At 42.7% G+C, this 18,440-nt stretch overlaps 1 protein-coding gene across 8 annotated transcripts in view; it reads right to left on the bottom strand.

Moving 5' to 3' along the window:
* The window catches only part of KIF13B (kinesin family member 13B), a 209,474-nt gene that overhangs the window by 32,305 nt on the left and 158,729 nt on the right, over positions 1 to 18,440 (bottom strand). For 7 of the 8 annotated variants that reach the window (XM_086414759.1, XM_086414760.1, XM_086414763.1 and 4 more), the window contains 4 exons: positions 16,318 to 16,470; positions 14,990 to 15,067; positions 13,329 to 13,382; positions 3,549 to 3,657 (listed from right to left, as the gene is read on the bottom strand). In XM_086414759.1, coding sequence (XP_086270885.1) covers positions 3,549 to 3,657; positions 13,329 to 13,382; positions 14,990 to 15,067; positions 16,318 to 16,470 — 394 coding nt within the window. Of the gene's footprint in view, positions 1 to 3,548; positions 3,658 to 10,498; positions 10,601 to 13,328; positions 13,383 to 14,989; positions 15,068 to 16,317; positions 16,471 to 18,440 lie in introns of those variants that run through there. The other variant, XM_086414766.1, reaches the window with a different exon arrangement.

Here is an 18,440-nt window from a genome sequence, read left to right as displayed (position 1 = left end):
TATATAAAAAGGAAAGAAATATCAGCAGAGAAGTTAAAACTATTTAAAAAAGAAGCAAATGGAAATTCTAAAAACTAAAAATATAACTGAAATTTTAAAGTTCTTGCTTGTGCTTAATAGAAGACTATAAATGGCAGTAGAAATGATCCAATCAGAAGAAACAAGAATAAGATAAAAAGATGAAAAATAGAATAGAGTTTCTGAGACTCATAGGGCAATATTAAGCAATATAACGTGTGCAATTAGATTTTCAAATGGAGTAGAAAGAGAGAAAAGAACAGAGGAAAAAAATGTAACGAACTAACAGTTGAATATTTCCCCAAACTATTGGGGAAACCCCAATGTAGAGACCCAAGGACATTGGTGAAATCCAAGTAAGATAAACACTAAAAATACTACACCTAAGAACATCATCACCCAACTGCTGAGACAAAAAATAAAGAGAAAAATTGGAAAGCAAACTATGTAAACAAAGACACATTTCATGTGGGGAGTGACATAAATGACGGCTGAGTTGTCACCAGAAAAGGAGTCTGAAGATGACGCAGTGTCTCGGAAGTGCTAAAAGAGGACAAGCTACCAACTAAGAATTCTCTATCCAGTGAAAATATCTGTCAAAAAAAAAAATGAAATACAGACATTCTCAAAAGGAGAGATCTTCCTTCACAAGGAAAACTGTACAATAAGAAATAATACAAGATATCCATCAGGCTAAAGAGAAACAGCATCAGATGAATATACGATTCTTCAGGAAGGAGTAGATAGTGACAGAAATAATAAATAGGAAGGAAAATATAAAAGATTATCTATAGTCTCTTAATTTCCTTAAAAGACAAATAGCTGTTTTAAAGAAAACAAAAAAATGTATAACATTGTAAGGTGAGTGCATAACACCTGTAAAAGCAAAAGATAAAACAATAATATAAAATACGAGGACTGGAGGAACAGGAAAATGGAGCTATACGGATGCAAGATTCTTATAATTATGCAGTGTGAAATGATAGATTACTAACTCTAAGAAGACTGTGGTAAAGTTAAGGGTACCTACTGGAATTCTTTAACAAAGACATTAATAAATAAATGTCATTTGTTGTTTTCAGTCACTAAGTCTCTTTGAATGTCTGACTCTTTGTGATCCCATGGACTGCAGGCTGCCAGGCTCCTCTCCAGGCAAAAATACTGGAGTGGGTTGCCCTTTCCTCCTCCAGGGGATCTTCCCGACCCAGGGACTGAACCCATGTCTCCTGCACTGGCAGGCAGATTTTTTACCACTAAGCCACCAGGGAAGCCCTAATAAATAAATACAGGTATTAAAAAAGCCAAAGATAAAATACTATAAAATATTTTTCAATTAACACAAAACAAAAAAGATTATAGTGGAAATAAATAAAAAGGCCAAATAGAAACCAATAGCAACATGGCAGACATAATACTTTATGTAAAAGAACTAAACATTCCAATTAAAAAACAGAAATTGTCAGACAAGATTAAAAAAGAAACTCTATACCTAAATATGCTGTCTATAAGATAATCACTCTTACAGATACACATAGGCTAAAAGTTTAAAGACTGAGGAAAAGATACACCATGCAAGCAATCTGCAAAAGAAAACTGGTGTGGTGATACTAACATCAAGCAAGACAGATTTCAAAGTCAGAGTATTACCAGAAAGATAAAGGGACATGTCATAAGGAGAAACAGCACTTTATCAGCAAAAAAAAAAAAAAAATAACAATCTCAATGTGTTTATACCCAATAACAGAGACTCTAAATTAATTATGCAGAAACTGATATAATTATAGGAAAAAATAGACAATTTCACAAGCATCTATAGATATTCAATGCCTTTTCTCAATGATTGATAGAACAAATATGGGGGGAAAAGTCAGTAAAATTACAGCAGATTTGAACAAGGACATCAACACCTAACTGACATACACAGGACGCTGTGCCCCAAAACAGAAGAGACCTTTCCAAGTACACACAGAATGTTCACCAAGACAGAACACAGTCTCAAAAAATTTTAAAAGACTGAAATTTTAAAGAGTCTGTTCTCTGCACATTATGGAATTTAAAAGGAAATCAATAATAATAATACACCTTTGAGATATAAAAAAACTGAATTAACATGGTACCCAGTAATTCATGGGTTAAAGAATAAATCACAGAGAAATTAGAATATCTGGAATATAATGATAATAAAAGCACATCATGCCCAAATTTGTGAAATGAAGAAATAACAGACATCAACAAAACAGAAAATAGAATCAAGTTCGGCTCTGTGGGAAGATTAAGAAAACTGATAAACCAGTCTCAAGTGTATTAAAGAAAAACAGAAAATAAAAATTATCTATTCAGAATAAAAAGAAGGAGCTTGACAGATTCTATAAACATTAAAAGATCAATAAAGGAAACTTTAACATTTATGAAAATCAAGTAATCTGATGAAACAGAAACTTCTCTAAAAAACCATCTTTGAAAACTTACTTACAAAGAAACAGAAAAAGTTAAACATTAAAGAAACTGAAGTCATGATCTCAAATCTTCCCACAGTGAAAATTCCAGACCCAGAGTGTGTCACTGGTGAATCTTATCAAACGTTTAAGGAAGTAGTAAGACCAAGTTCACATGAGCTCAGGAACTTCATCGTAAAAGATGATGAAATTTTTCTCATCATTTTGTGTTCAGTTGCTAAGCCGTGTCCACCTCCTTGTGACCGCATGGACTTCAGCATGCCAGCCCTGTCCTTCACTATCTCCTGGAATTTGCTCAAACTCATGTCCATGGAGTCGGTGACGCCATCCAACCATCTCATCCTCTGTCACCTTTCTCCTCCTGCCCTCAATCTTTCTCATCACTTTATGAAATCAATATAATCATGATACCAAAACCCTAAACAAAGACATAGTTATGAAAAAGGTATATATATTCACCGTAGGACACATACATGAAACTCTAAACAAAATATTAGCAAACAGAATCAAACAAATATGAAGGACAACACACCATGATCAACACATCATTTCTCACAGGAAAGCAAGATAAAGTCAACATTCAAAACAATGTGACTCAACATATTATGATAAGAAAGGGAGGGGCTTCCCTGGTGGCTCAGTGTAAAGAACCCACTTGACAATGCAGGAGAGACATGGGTTTGGTCCCTGAGCCAGGAAGACCCCACATGCCTCGGTGTAACAAAGCTCGTGCACCACAGCTACTGAGCCTGTGCCCTGGAGCCCAGGAGCCACGACCGCTGAAGCTGCTGCAGTCTAGAGCCTGCGCTCCACAGCAAGAGAAGCCCGAGCACAGCAACTAGAGAGGCGCGCTCATGCGCTGCAACTAGAGAAAAGCCCGCAACGAAGACCCCGGATAGCCAAAGATAAGTAAATCAATAAAGGTACAGGAAAAAAAGAGTGAAACTCAAATAGGCATTAACTAGTACGACTTAGTAGAAAATCCTGATTTAAATGATTTTTTTAAATTTTAAACTATTTCTGAAAGATACTCATATTTCACGAGAGTGATTGAAAAACAAAAACATAACTGACCTGGATCAGGAGAATGGTTACTTTGGGGAGAACGGAGGGCTGGAGCAGCGGGAGCGATTCCTTTGGAAACTGCAATTTGTGATACGTCCTGTTGACTTTCCCACCGGCCCTATTAAGGACAAAATCGGTCATTCTGACTTATCAATCAATTTTTTAAAAATTTAAAGATATTGAAGAGAAAAATGTTACACATTGCTAAAGCTTTGTTCTTGCTGAAGACATGAAAAATCTGATTACCTGAGCATAATACTGTTAACAGCATAATACTATTCCTCTCCTTTACAGAATTGATCTCGCTAATAATACTTCCCACTTGGATATCCCCTTCAGTTATAATTTATAGTCTCCTAATACTCTTTCTGAAGGAGATCAGCCCTGGGATTTCTTTGGAAGGAATGATGCTAAAGCTGAAACTCCAGTACTTTGGCCACCTCATGCGAAGAGTTGACTCATTGGAAAAGACCCTGATGCTGGGAGGGATTGGGGGCAGGAGGAGAACGGGACGACAGAGGATGAGATGGTTGGATGGCATCACTGACTCAATGGACATGAGTCTGAGTGAACTCTGGGAGTTGGTGATGGACAGGGAGGCCTGGCGTGCTGCAATTCATGGGGTCGCAAAGAGTCGGACATGACTGAGCAACTGAACTGAACTGAACACTCTTTCTCCTGTATCATACTGCGTCTCACAAAACATGGATATAATAAGATATTTTTTGAAATGCTCCTTCTGCCTGCTCCTTAGGCCCTTTCTGCTTTTGTGCCTCAAGATACACTTTTTCCCCCCAAAGGAATGTTTTTATTTAAAATTTTTTAAATTTAATTTCAAATTAAAATTATTAAAATTTTTTTTTTTAATTTATTGGCCACATCACATGGCATGTGGGATTTTAGTTCCCCCACCAGGGATCGAACCCCCGCCCCCTGAAGTGGAAGTGCAGAGCCTTAACCACTGGACCACTGCAGAAGTCTCAAGATACCTTCTTTCACTTCAGATTCTAGACTGAAACCCAGGAACCACTCTAATACTGTTCAGGTTTCTTCTCCGCTAACATACCACTCATGAAAGAAACACTCCAGAACAGCATATTACCAAGCTTCTCATTTTTAACAGATGCTAAAAATGAGTTCTAGTTAAGCCCAAACCAAGCAGTCATCAAGTTCCCAATAACACAGGTCTCTGAATTAACAAATCTGATTGTTCTTTCAACTTGTCTTGTTGTCAGTCGCTCAGCAATGTCTGACTCTTTAGCGACCTGGACTCCAGGAGGCCAGGCTTCCCTGTCCTTCACCAACTCTCGGAGCTTGCTCAAACTCATGTCCATCGAGTCAGTGACGCCATCCAACCATCTCGTCCTCTGTCATCCCCTTCTCCTTCCACCTTCGATCTTTCCCAGCATCAGGGTCTTTTCTAATGCGTCAGCTCTTTGCATGATGTGGCCAAAGTATTGGAGCTTCAGCATCAGTCCTTCCAATGAATATTCAGGACTGATTTCCTTTAGGATTGACTTTAACTTGTCTTGTAAACTCTCATGAAAGAGATTTTGTTGCAGAATACAAGAACAATGTCCATCAGGTGATGGAGTAACTTACTTTTCTAGAACTTGTGGTGAGCCATAAAAATGGTCACGGCACCAAAGCACTTTGAACATCAGTCCCACCCAGGAAAGAAAGAAACCTCCGCCCAGGCTACCAGCACAGAAACCAGTAATGGAGAGGAGATGCCAGTCTTTTCAAAGCTGTACATCCTCTTTAGATCCTTTGACAGTCACTCTTCTTTTCCACCCCAGTTAAAAAAAAAAAATGGTGTTTTCTGTTAGATTAAGCTACTACTCCCCAGATGAGTGACCCTGACGATCAACTTGCATCTTTATTAGTAAATTGCCTGCAAAGTAAGCTCTTTGCTGCTCCTGAAGATGGATGGAGGTAGAAAGCCCTCTTAGGTTGCCGACATGTATTGGAAACCTATTTGCTTTTAGCGGCAACCTAAGTACTGATCATAAAATCAATAAGCCTTAAGTGATTCGGATCCTGTTTACTTAGAGAAAGCCACTTTCTGAGGGAACTCTCTCAGCACTTGAAAATTTTTTTTCCATGTTCGTGTATTTTGGACTATGCAGAGTCTCCGTTGCTGCCTGGGCTCTTCTCTGGTTGCGGTGCTCGGGCTTCTCATTGTGGGGGCCCCTCTTGTTATGGAGCACTGGCTCCAGAGTGCACAGGCTATAGCAGCTGCAGCACGTGGGCTCAGCAGTTTCAGTTCCCAGGCTCTAGAGCACAGGCTCGGCTGTCACATGGCATGTGGGATCTTCCCAGACCAGACATCGAACCCGTGTCTCCTGTACTGGCAGGTGAAGTCTTCACCACTGAGCCACCAGGGAAGCCCAGCACTCTATATTTTAAAATGTGGTAGGATGCTCAGCATTAGGAAGCAAGGGAGCAAAAGACACATGAAGAGCTGATGAGGACGATGAACCCTGAGCGCATCACTGTAGGAGCGTTTGTGTTACTATGAACCACACGCTGATTTACATACTTTGTTTCATTAATGTCTTCTGCCTTTGAATTCAATTATCTGTCTGGGAAGCTGCAGCTCTGTGTGCCCTGGGACGTCATAATTGGGTGTCGGAACAGTGAGGTCAACACTTTGGAACTTCTCAGGGGATGTAAAGCTTCATGCCGTGTTCACGGGATTAAGGTCATGCCTGGCTGTTCTGAAGACAACTTACTCAATTTGAGGATAAATTTGTTTCCATACTTTAGACTTGTCTTCCTTGTTCGGCAGCTGACACAGTAGCACTCTGGCCCTTAGGAAAACCAAGCAGCTAATTTGAAGTCAGCCCCTCAGCTGTGCGGTGTGCATCCAGTGACAAATAACAGAGGTGTCACCTCTTCCCCAAGGCACACTCGGGGCTCTGCTAGCTTCCCGGGTAATTTTTCCCAGCTGGCACTCCCACACACAGTGTTACTCTCGAATCTGAACAGAGGAAATAACTCTTACTGTCTCGTACATTCAAATATCTCAAGTGAGAACCTTTGAAAGGATGCTCACCGTACTTACACAGCGCCTCAGCCATATTGCTAACTCTATTGGAGAATGAAAAACGGAGACATTTCATTCATCCATCTCCCTTAACCGTCATCTTAACCTTGAGAAATCTCAGTCTTGCCGACCAGAGACGGGAACATGGAGTATCTCAAATCGCTCTGGGACAGAATAGGCTCTGCTTCCAAGGGAACAACAAATTTGGATGATAAACCACTGCCCTCTCCTCTTTCTGACTCCGTGGATCTCTAGGGAGACACTCCACTGACATCACTCACTAGATTTTTCTCCGGCAGCATATATCCATTCTCTTTCCAGAAGCAGAATCTGTGGTTCAGGGTCTAGCAACACACACTGCCCCCCAGGGACAAGGCAATTAGTGTCTTTCTAATAAAATTTACAGGGCTTCCAAGGTGGCTCAGTGGTAAGGAATCCACCAGCCAATGCAGAAGACCCAAGTTCAATTCCTGGGTTGGGAATATCCCCTGGCGACGGAAATGGCAACCCATTCCAGTGTTCTTCCCTGGGAAATCCCATGGACAGAGGAGCCTGGTGGGCTACAGTCCATGGGGTCACAAAGAGTTGGACACAACTGAGCAGCTAAACAACAAGAATAACAATAAATTTTATATCCTTGGCCACTCCAGGGTGATTCTCCCACTACTGAAATGTTGGGGAAGAGAAAAGGAAGCACCCCAGTTAAAGGTACTTCAGAGAGAGATGAACTCAAGATAATGAATAAAAAGGCCTTGGCCAGACACTGGAACTTTCTGCCATCATATGGGCTCAGTTCTCAGTATGTTTTTTTTCTTTACACTTCTACCATTGCAACCTATGCTCCATTACAGAACTCTTGGAAAGATGATTCTGAGATGTTTCTGACATTTTTTTTTACCTCTATCAGCCTTCAGGATCAGCCACGAAGGGAGGATGTGAGAGTGGAAATTCTGGCTTCGTTTTGGGTCCCTAAACTAGCTTCATAATTAGTAGGAATTATTTGTGCTAACAGGCTGAATTCGAAGATATAAAACATTATTCAAGGTAACAATTATGCTTAAAGGCAAAACGCAACAGGAAAAAATGCACAAGGCTGTCAGCTGACCTGAGGACGTGGATGGTCCCTGCAGGGACCTCCAGTTCTCCTGCTCCTGTTCTCCAGAAAGACACAGGTGCTGTGGGTGTTCTCTACAGAGGTCTGGCTTGGATCAGGAAAGTGACAAAGAGGTAAATGAAGTGCCAGTGACACTCCAGGTCCACAGGCGGCTACTAACGCAGCTCAAGAAGAGGTGACTCACCTTTGGCACCAACCATAACCAGTGTGGGGCTGAATGATTGCAGTTTTCAGGAAAGCGATGGAGCCAAAACATACAACTCAGCTTTGTTAACTGAACAGTCATTCGGATTTTTGGCTAATTTTTTTTTTAATATTTATTTGGCTGCATCGGGTCTTAATTGTGGCATGCAGGATCTACTTTCCTGACCAGGGTCAAACCCAGGACCTCTGCTCTGGGAGCACGGAGTCTTAACCACTGGACCACCAGGGACGTCCCTGGCTACTTTTAGTTGCATTTCAAACTGCATTTGGAAGATGACAAACATCTCACTAACTTATTTTAAAAGATATGATTCATTTAAAATGGCTTTAGTAAGTAATATCAGTTATTTCTTCTTGACAGAGTTTCTTAAATCACAAACAGTCTCACCACACAGCTATTGTTTAAATGGAAAAACGATCTGTTGGAACTAATTCTGCAACTAAACTATGAGTCTAATCCGGTAGACTGGTCACAACAAGTTTGCTAGGTTTTCGTTATGTCTATTAAAAAAAAAAAAAAACCTGCCTAACAATGATGATGAAAGAGCCAGTAACAGTAAATAAAAGCATCACTGCAATTAGGAATATTTTATATTTTTAATTGCAAAGCTTATCAAGAGTGATTTAAGCCACAAGGTGAAATTAAGAGTTAAGGGTAGCTAATAAAAATTCAATGTATCTTTCTAAGATTAATTAGCTCACCCATTCCATCTTGGTGGAGCTCAGTAAACAATTCCAATTTTCATAGGTATGGAGCATCAGTGAATGAGGGCAGGCAAAATGTGGCTGGCCGAAGTCCAAGTGTTAGAGGCCAAGGTGCGGGAAGGTTTCAGTACCTTACCACTTGCTCTCACCTCCCCAGAAGCCCTGATCCTAGTGAGCTCTGCTCTTGCCTCCCAGCCACAGCTTTTAGTGTTACTTTGCTCCCAACTAATCTCTGCCATGATGTTAACGCAAATGAGGAGGGAAGGCAGACCTGAACCTCCTCTGCGGCTCTCCCGCTTTTTTACGTAATGTGAACTAATTTTACTGTTGTGTTATTTACGTGGCAGGCAACAGAGCACCCCAGGTTCTCTGGTCCATAGCTTTGAGTCCATACTCAAGGAAAGAGGGACAGACATATAGATAATGGAACAGAGAACCCAGAAAGAAGTCCCCATGAGTGTGCAAGGTAGATGCAACTAACAGGATTATAATTTTCAATTATTTTAAAATACAGTTTCTAGCATGTTAAGCAGCGATTCCAGGCTAAAATTGTATTTCCAACTCAATTTCATTGTGTATTAAGTACCTCCATGCAGAGAGGCCAAGATGGAACCACTGGGCTGCGTGCTGTGGTGCTGAAGGAAGGCCCGAGGCACTCCCGCTCTTCCTTTGCTCCTCTCCCCTTGCATCCCATGAGAAAAGGGTGTCTTACAAACTCTCATTTGCCGTACCATCGGCTTCTTCAATGAATTAACTCCACCCCTCACATCCCAGAGCCTCCTACACTCCATCAGATGCCTTCATTCCTGGCATCTTCTGACAGATATTTTCATAGTCCCAGGGAACGAAGAACTGTATATCCTGACTTCCAAAGTTATTTTTACAAAAGGGTAAGAGCCCAAAAAAAACTAGTACAGTGTCAAATGCGGTTGTCTTATAAAAACTACATTTAAAAATGCATTCGCATTCTCAAGTTAAAAGCAAGCATGCTTTCAATAGGAGGATAATACATGTATCCCACTCATTCAGAAAAACCTAATGGATTAATTACCTCTCCCTGGATCTCTGAAAACTGAAGAATGCAGGAAGTCCCCAAAAGAAAAGAAAAATACATGAGTCTCTGAGGTTTTCCAAAACAATTTCTTCAATAATCGCTCGAGGATTTTGTGTGAAAATTATTATAGATAAAGCAACTGGAGAGTTTCTCAAACCACTACTTATAGGAGAATAAAATCTACCTACCATAAAGGGTAGAGAATAACATATTTTCCTTTTAATTCTTTCAGTAGGTAATTTGTTCCCATGATCCGAAAACCAAGTAATATAAAAAGGCACACCATGAGAAGCCTCCTGCTTCGGGTCCCCACACACTCCCGCCCTCTCCCTAGACAGGAAGTAGCGGCATCTGTTTATGATACATCCTTACAGGGTTCCTGCATGCGTGTGCACACCTAGCAACAGCCACACACACTCTTCTCTCGCGCTCCCCACTCCCGCACAAACAGCAGCACACTGTGCTGCCCTGCATTTTTAATCACTAAGTGTATCCTGGTGCTCTTTCCATATTAGAACCTGGAGGGGTTCCTAATAATTTTTATACCTGCATAGTATCCATTTGTGTGTGTGTGTGCGCACATGGACATAGATAAAACATATTTAACCAGGTCAAACCAACAGGCATGTGACTTGTTTCCAATCTTCTGCCATTATGAACAGCATGGCGATGGCCCTCAGGTACGTGTCACTTCTTACCTCTATAAGCACTGCTGCTGTATAAAGGGGTTTTAATAGGATCTAAATGATTCTCACATCAACTAGTTTAAACACTACCCCATCCTGAGGAATGCTATTATGGGCAGCTTTGTAACAATTCTGAATTCAAGGCAATGCCATTATGGATGCAGTTTACCACTGTTTGGTTTAAAAGGCCAAAGGGAGGACTCTTCTGTTCCTTGCTGCTACTGGTGGAGGGAAAGATTTCTTTACTCTCTAGGAAGAAAACACAATTTTAAGAATATTTATTCTAACAATCTTTTAAGATGCTCTGCTTTAGATGATAAAACCAGTGAGAGCCCCTCATCCGCAAACGGGGCAGCCGCTCTGTGCTCCCTGCTGAAGTGAGCCTGGAGTCAAATCCTCTGCCGAGTGTTTCATGGCTTTGTTTCCTAACATCAGGTGCGGTCCTCTGTCACCTGAGTCTCCTTACTCATTCAACAGGTCCATCCACTAAACCTGTCTTTGACAGCAAAGGGTCTCTGATTTAGATACATGGACATTCATATAACCTACTGATATGGACACAGCAGGAAGCAAGGGATCCAGGGTGACAGTGATGAGGTGGAGGGAAGCCTGGCTGTACCTGGTAACTGTTCAGGACCGAGGGGGCCAACAGTCTACAGGAAGATGAGGAGATGGCTCCACGGCTGACCTGGGAGCACAGTTAGGAATGGGAAGCTGGCCCTTCTGCTCTCCCTGACAAGACTGCCACTGTCCGTCAGAGCCCAGGGACACTGTCCATGCAGAGGGGTGAGACAGAAGACTCCAAACTGCTGCAGTGGGAGAGAAGGGTCCTTCACTGTTGGAGGTGTCTGATGAGAATGGGAAACACGCTGACACAGAGCAGGCAGAGCCAGCCCTCTGCTGCTGGGCGGTGCCAGGACACCAGTACAACCTGAGAGGGTGGAAATCAGACTTCCCTCATCTTCACTAAGTTTCCTATCCCTAACCCAGGGGCCCCAGGACATCAAGATGACTGAAAAGGGGAAGGTCTTGGTAGAGTAACAAAAAACGTGCGACATTATTTACTCATTTAATACATCCTGCTAGAAACTCCCTGGTGGTCCAGTGGTTAGGACCTCATGCTTTCATTGCAGGGGTGCAAGTGTGCTCGGCTGTTTCAGTCACGTCCAACTCTTTGTGACCCTGTGGACTGCAGCCTGCCAGGCTCCTCTGTCCATGGGATTCTCCAGGCAAGAATACTGGAGTGGGTTGCCATGACCTGCCCTCCAGGGGTTCTTCCCGACCCAGGGATCGAACTAGTGTCTCCTGCATAGGTTCTATCACTGGTTGGGGCACTAAGATTCTGTATACTGTGGCCACAAAAACCAAAACCCAAAACAACCAAAAACCCATGTCCTAACTTCTCCCCAACCCTCCACAGAGACTGCCCTGGGAAAAGGCCTCCAATAAACTTCGCTCTCACACCCAAAATAGTCTCTTCAGTCAGTACAGTCTCTGAAGCATCCAGAAGGAGTTCCTCCAGGTTCCCAGCTGCTGTCCCCACTACCTCTCGTCTCTGAGGACTCCCGTCTGTCACCCTGGCCGGCTGCTCCCCCTGCACAAGCCCTTAAACATCACTGTCACCCCACACAACCTCGCCTCCCTGTCTGAACCTCTTACGGCCAATTCAGGAGACTCGGGTGAATCCTTGACTGTTCCAACCAGGCCCAGCTCCCCCACAACTCCCCAATACATCATACAGCAACTTTTGAAACAAGGGCCCTCTCTCTGGGCTCTGCCCTGCACTGCACCCTCTGCTTGACTCAGGCTTCCTTCTCCCTCCATGCTTCTATTCACACTCTTGCTTCAATCCCTTCGGCTTGGGTGGATCTTATCATCCTTCAACGTTAAGCTTCTGGCGGTGGCAGCGGGGGGAGCGGCACGGAGAGGGGTTCCCCTCTTTGCAGCCTTTCTTGGTCCTTGAATAATGCCTACAGGAGTGTCCACGTCCTCCTCTGGGTTCCTACTCTATCTAGGCATACTTCTATTATAGCATCTATATTCCTTTATTCTATTTGAACGCAGATGAGACAATAATTTTCTTTCAAGTAGATATTACTGTTTTGTATTCTTTTTTTCCATTTAAACATAAAGAAACTAGCAAGAGAGAAAAGCTGAAAATCTTTTGGCCACTTTTTTCAATGAATTTATGATAGAGGATTTGGGTTAGATGGATTAAAAAAAAAGTCATGGTTTTTCTTATATTTTCCTTAAAATTATTCATTATATCAATAATGACAGTTTTCCAAACACTCTGCTTGGTTTAGGTGATTATAACTGTGCTATGCCCATCACACCTATCAGTGGACCTGTATCGAGGAGTGCTAAACCCTAGCACACTTTTAGACTCACGGAAGGGAGTCAATGAATTGATGAACTAGTGCAATCTCAGTCGTATCCAACCATCCACCTATGACTGTTTTCAGTGTGATCCTTTTAAGTAAATGATAGTGAATTATCTATGCTTAAAACTCGTTAAATTGGGGAAAGCTATATTAACAAGTACATAAATACATCCCAGCTAATAAAATTTCTGTTCCCTTATTTTTCTTTCTTCTAACATATAATATTAACTTTTAAACATAGTCTTATTCGTCACAAATTTTCAACTACTTCATCCATATTTTAACTATTAAAAATCTGAAATGAAGTTCCTTTTCTGACACAAACCGGAAGAATATGTTTTCAACAGGAATAGGAACTTAAGCAACTAAATTGTTTAACCCTTAAAAAGCAGAGTAACAATAAGGTTTCAGTAACATCATTTTAACTGGCAGATAAAAAGAAATGAACTCTAAACACTTTCCAATAAATTTCACATAGTGTTGAAAAGTGGAAGAAGGTTTGGCATGCACAACGAGCGTGTGATACTTGAGAGGAGGAAAAGTTGGACGGGAAACATGTCTAAGACTGACAGAAAACAGTTCTGAGCACTTACCTTGTTGCTACCCAGACTGGAGGGCGGAATAAGATCCTGGCGGCTGCCAGACAACTGAAGAGGGAACGGAGAGGAGAATTAGCCCTTTGTGTGCAAAAGCACACACATCCATGATCCTGGAAATACATCGCTTAGAAAACCAAATCAACAGAATGTTAAAGCGGGTGGTATGAGAGAGGCTGCCAAGACCAAGCTGCAGACTAGACTCACGGCCTTTGGCACCCTGTTAGGCACGGTTGCTGTTTTTGTTTTTCATTGAATTAACACTTTGAACAAGGCAGGTTTGTATAAGATCAGATGTCCAGCTCACATAGCGGTAATAGCCAACTGGGCCCAAGTAAGGGACACCTGATTTGTTTATTCACTTCTATGTAAAGGATACCAGGCTACTAGTTTCCTTGTTGTTGCTGTTGTTTAGTTGCAAAGCCGTATCCGACTCTTGCAACCTCATGGACTGTAGCCCGCCAGACTCCTCTGTCCATGGGATTTCCCAGGCAAGACTACTGCAGTGGGTTGCCATTTCCTTCTCCAGGGCATCTTCTCGACCCAGGGACTGAACCCAGGTCTCCTGATTGGCAGGCAGGTCCTTTACCACTGAGCCACCAGGGAAGCCCACTGGTTACCTTATCGTGTCCTGATCTGACGACTCCTTTCTCTGGGTACTGCAGTAAATGTATACACAGAAACTACTTATTTTAAATCATAGGATTCTAAGTACAAAATCTCTGCACATACAGAGATTTTAGTACATCATTCAGTGCATCTTAGTACTTCATTTTCTGAAGGAGTGAGAAGATATTTATCTGAGTTAAAGGGAGGTTTTTTTTTTTACTGTCTGAGAATGTTCCCAATCTTTCCGTCTGAGATCACCAGTGACATCACTCAGTCTCAGGGAGCCACCTGTGCCCTCCAGCCTGACACCCATCCTGTCCTGTCTGTCACTGGGATCTCTCCAACACCAGGGTTAAGGGTCAGCTACTCTTTATTTCAACATTTATACCATGGTTTCCCTTGGTGTGAAGTTCAGACAACAGTGTACTATTTCTCACATCCACCTCTTTATCAAAAGTAAGGAAAGTAGAGATAAATCACAGGGTTTCAAGCATTATTTCTTTGTGAAGAATTATTTGTAAGCTTCATATTCATGCGAAGAATTATTTGTAAGCTTCATATTCATGTAAATTTTATCTATGTTTTAAAACACAACAACAAACTTATGACACCGTGGCAGAGCAAACCTGACTCACTCACTTATGCTCCCTGGATGACCTTTGAGCAACTGAGTTTATAAACAAGGTCCAGACTTCTCCTCAACCTGAAAGTAATTAAGTTCGGGCTAGAAAATTCAAACGGCTTTCCCCAGGCACTACGCTAGCTTTGCTCACCTGACACAGTCACTGTGCCAGGCACCCGAGGTATGAAGATAAATGAGAAGCAAATCCAGAGGGACTTACACGGATGCTTACCGTGTAACATTAGGAAGGTCAGAGATGGAGGGCTGCAACGATGCTACGGGGTAGCGAAGTGAGAACTACAGTCAGTGCAGAGGAGGAAATGATACCCGAGATGAGACTTAAAGGATGGAAAGGAGTTACCCAAGGAAAGAGGAGGAGCAAAAGCAGGTCCTGGGCTGAGCACAGGCTGGGGTCCCACGCACTCACTCTGTTCACATTAGGAGAGCTGATGCTCCTCCTGCTCAGCTTCCCTTTTCCCGTCAACTGTTCCTTCACGGCAACTTCCTGTGGGTCAGAGAAAACACAGAGGAAAAGCACGCATGAGACACACACTTCCAGAGCAACAGAGTCTAAAGCAGGCTTTGAGCTGTGGACATATTCCAAGCTCTTTACTTACTGGAGTGGTGTGGTCATGCCACACAGCTTGTGGGATCTTAGTTCCCTGACCAGGGATCAAACCCATGCCCCCTGTAGCGGAAGCACATAGTCCTAACCACTGGACTGCCAGGGAAGTCCCCTGGTTCTTTAAATGACAGCTGTTACTTCATACAACAGAATGACCCAATTACTGTCACTGTGGAATATTCAAAGGTAATTAAGCAGCTGACAGGTTATGTGGTTCATTCCTTTCCTTATCTACTGATGGCTCCCCTGAAGCTGGCCACAAGTGAGTCCCAGGAGAAAAAATTATGAAAAGCAGACCATTCACTTTTATGTTTCATTAGTATTTTTGTTTATTAAAAAAAAAGTTTGGGACTTCCCTGGTAGTCCACAGTGTCTAAGACTCTGTGCTCCCATAGCGGGGTCCAGGTTCGATCCCCGGTCAGGGAACTAGACCCACAGGCCACAACTAAGACCTGGCACACACTAAATTAGTAACTTTAAACCTTTCTAAAAGTTTCAACATAGCTACGTAAACTGATGTTTAGAGCTTCTCTGAGCCTTGGGTTTATGGCTGGCACCTCTGTTTTCCCTCTTAGAGATCCACTCTGAGGCTGTGGAGGCCAAGAAAGGACACAACAGTCTGCCTCAGGCCTACATTTTTCTTTGGCGACTGTCCAGTGTCAAGGAATTTGTAAAATACTTCTTAACCAGCAAGAGTGATATATTTCCTTCCACCACTGGCTCAGTCAGTAAAGAATCCGCCTGCACTGTGGGAGACCTGGGTTCGATTCCCTGGGCTGGGACGACCCCCTGGAGGAGGGCATGGCAATCCACACCAGTATTCTTGCCTGGAGAATCCCCATGGGCAGAAGAACCTGGCGGCTGCAGTCCATGGCGTCGCAGAGAGTCAGACGCGACCGAGCACACAGCACAGCACTGTCCAGGCAACTAGCTACCGTTTAGGGTCTTGGAAAAAGTAACTTCCAAATGTCATTTTTGTATCTTCGAAGACTCACCCGGCAAGTTTAATGTAAATCAATATGCTCCACTTAAGAGGTTTCAAATATTAGACGTCACAATACTGTGAATTGCGGAAAGTCAAACCCTGGGTTGAGCTGGGCTGGCACCCTGCCCTGTCCCCATCAGCTGACCTGGCGAAGGCGGTCTAACGTGAGGAGATTCTCCACCGCCAGCACGCTCCTGAGGTATTTCTCGATGTACGCTTCTGAGTCGGCAGACGCCGTGTTTTCCACGTTAGCTGCCATCCTTGCTAACGTTTCTCGTTCCTCTACTCCCTGAGCATCCTGGAGAATGGAAAGTTATACATTAAAACTAAGTACCTTGCAGAAGAAAATGCTACAGAGGCATCTTATCTATACGAATCCACAAAGCGTACCGAACGAACAAATGGGATGTATTCCCAGTTCCATTTTAAAGTCAGCTCTTGGAACTCAAAATGCATTTTCCCACAGAAATCACGGAATACGTGCTGGCTGGGGTCACTCGAAAGGCTAAACCAGAGCAGTTGAAACACGGCACGTTTTCAACAAATCTGTCCTCTCCTGCACTTCCATTGTGAACCAACACACTCCTGGTTAGAAAGGATCTGGGGAACAAGCTGAAAACCTGACCACAACAGTACTTTAGGAACACATCTTGAGGGGCCAGAGGGAGGACTAAGGAGCTGAGGTGACAGCTGGACCCTCGCAGGAGGCAGACATAGGGATGAAGGGTAAGAGTGGGAAGAAAGGCGAGATTGCAACCCTTTCAATAAGCAGCCTCCCATGGACTCTCCACATAGTCCAATCCCCAACTCTGCAGACAGAGGCCCAAGACTGGAAGCCGACCAAGCAGAGAAGCCCCCAGGCATATTCTCCCTTGCCCAGCTCCATGGACACAGCTGGTCCAGGCATATAAATGGGATGTATGCATGTCACGGGAGGGATTTTGTTAACGTAATTAATCAGATCTCTCAAGCTCATGTGGCTCATAACAAACCACTCTTCTTGGGAAAAAATCAGATCCCTTACTTGTGAATTTTGTTGTAACATCATCAAAAACTGCAAAATACACTGGGCTGGCCAATAAGTTTGCTTGGGGTTTTACATACCATCATATGGTAAAACCGAACATTTAGTCCAGTCCACCAGTCATAGCAAACACCCTCTTCCAACGACACAAGAGAAGACTCTACACATGGACATCACCAGATGGTCAATACCGATATCATATTGATTATATTCTTTGCAGCCAAAGGAGGAGAAGTTCTATACAGTCAGCAAAAACAAGACTGGGAGCTGACTGTGGCTCAGATCATGAATTCCTTATTACAAAATTAAGACGTAAATTGAAGAAAGTAGGGAAAACCACTAGACCATTCAGGTATGACCTAAATCGAATCCCTTACAATTATACAGTGAAGTGACAAATAGACCCAAGGAATTAGATCTGATAGACAAGAGTGCCTAAAGAACTATGGACGGAGGTTTGTGACATTGTACAGGAGACAGGAATCAACACCATCCCCAAGAAAAAGAAATGCAAAAAGGCAAAATGGTTGTCTGAGACTCTACAAATAGCTGTGAAAAGAAGAGAAGCAAAAGGCAAAGGAGAAAAGGAAAGATATACCCATTTGAAAGCAGAGTTCCAAAGAATACCAAGGAGAGATAAGAAAGCCTTCCTCAGTGATCAATGCAAAGATATAGAGGAAAACAATAGAATGGGAAAGACTAGAGATCTCTTCAAAAACATCAGAGATACCAAGGGAACATTTCACGCAAAGATGGGCTCAATAAAGGACAGAAATGGTATGGACCTAACAGAAGCAGAAGATATTAAGAAGAGGTGGCAAGAATACAGAGAAGAACTATACAAAAAAGATCTTCATGACCCAGATAACCACGATGGTGTGATCACTCACCTGGAGCCAGACATCCTGGAATGTGAAGTCAAGCGGGCCTTAGGAAGCATCACTATGAACAAAGCTAGTGGAGGTGATGAAATTCCAGTTGAGCTCTTTCAAGTCCTCAAAGATGATGCTGTGAAAGTGCTACACTCAATATGCCAGAAAATTTGGAAAATTCAGCAGTGGCCACAGGACTGGAAAAGGTCAGTTTTCATTCCAGTCCCAAAGAAAGGCAATACCAAAAACCGATCAAAATACTGCATAATTGCACTCATCTCACATGCTAGCAAAGTAATGCTCAAAATTCTCAAAGCCAGGCTTCAACAGTATATAATCCAAGAACTCCCAGATGTTCAAACTGGATTTAGA

Source organism: Bos grunniens, chromosome 8 (assembly GCF_055505025.1).
Source record: "Bos grunniens cultivar Pamir isolate PY7600 chromosome 8, Bosgru_T2T1.0, whole genome shotgun sequence".
Lineage (NCBI taxonomy): Eukaryota > Metazoa > Chordata > Mammalia > Artiodactyla > Bovidae > Bos > Bos grunniens.
Note: the sequence above shows the minus strand (reverse complement) of the source record. Positions and strands in the feature narration are given on the sequence as shown.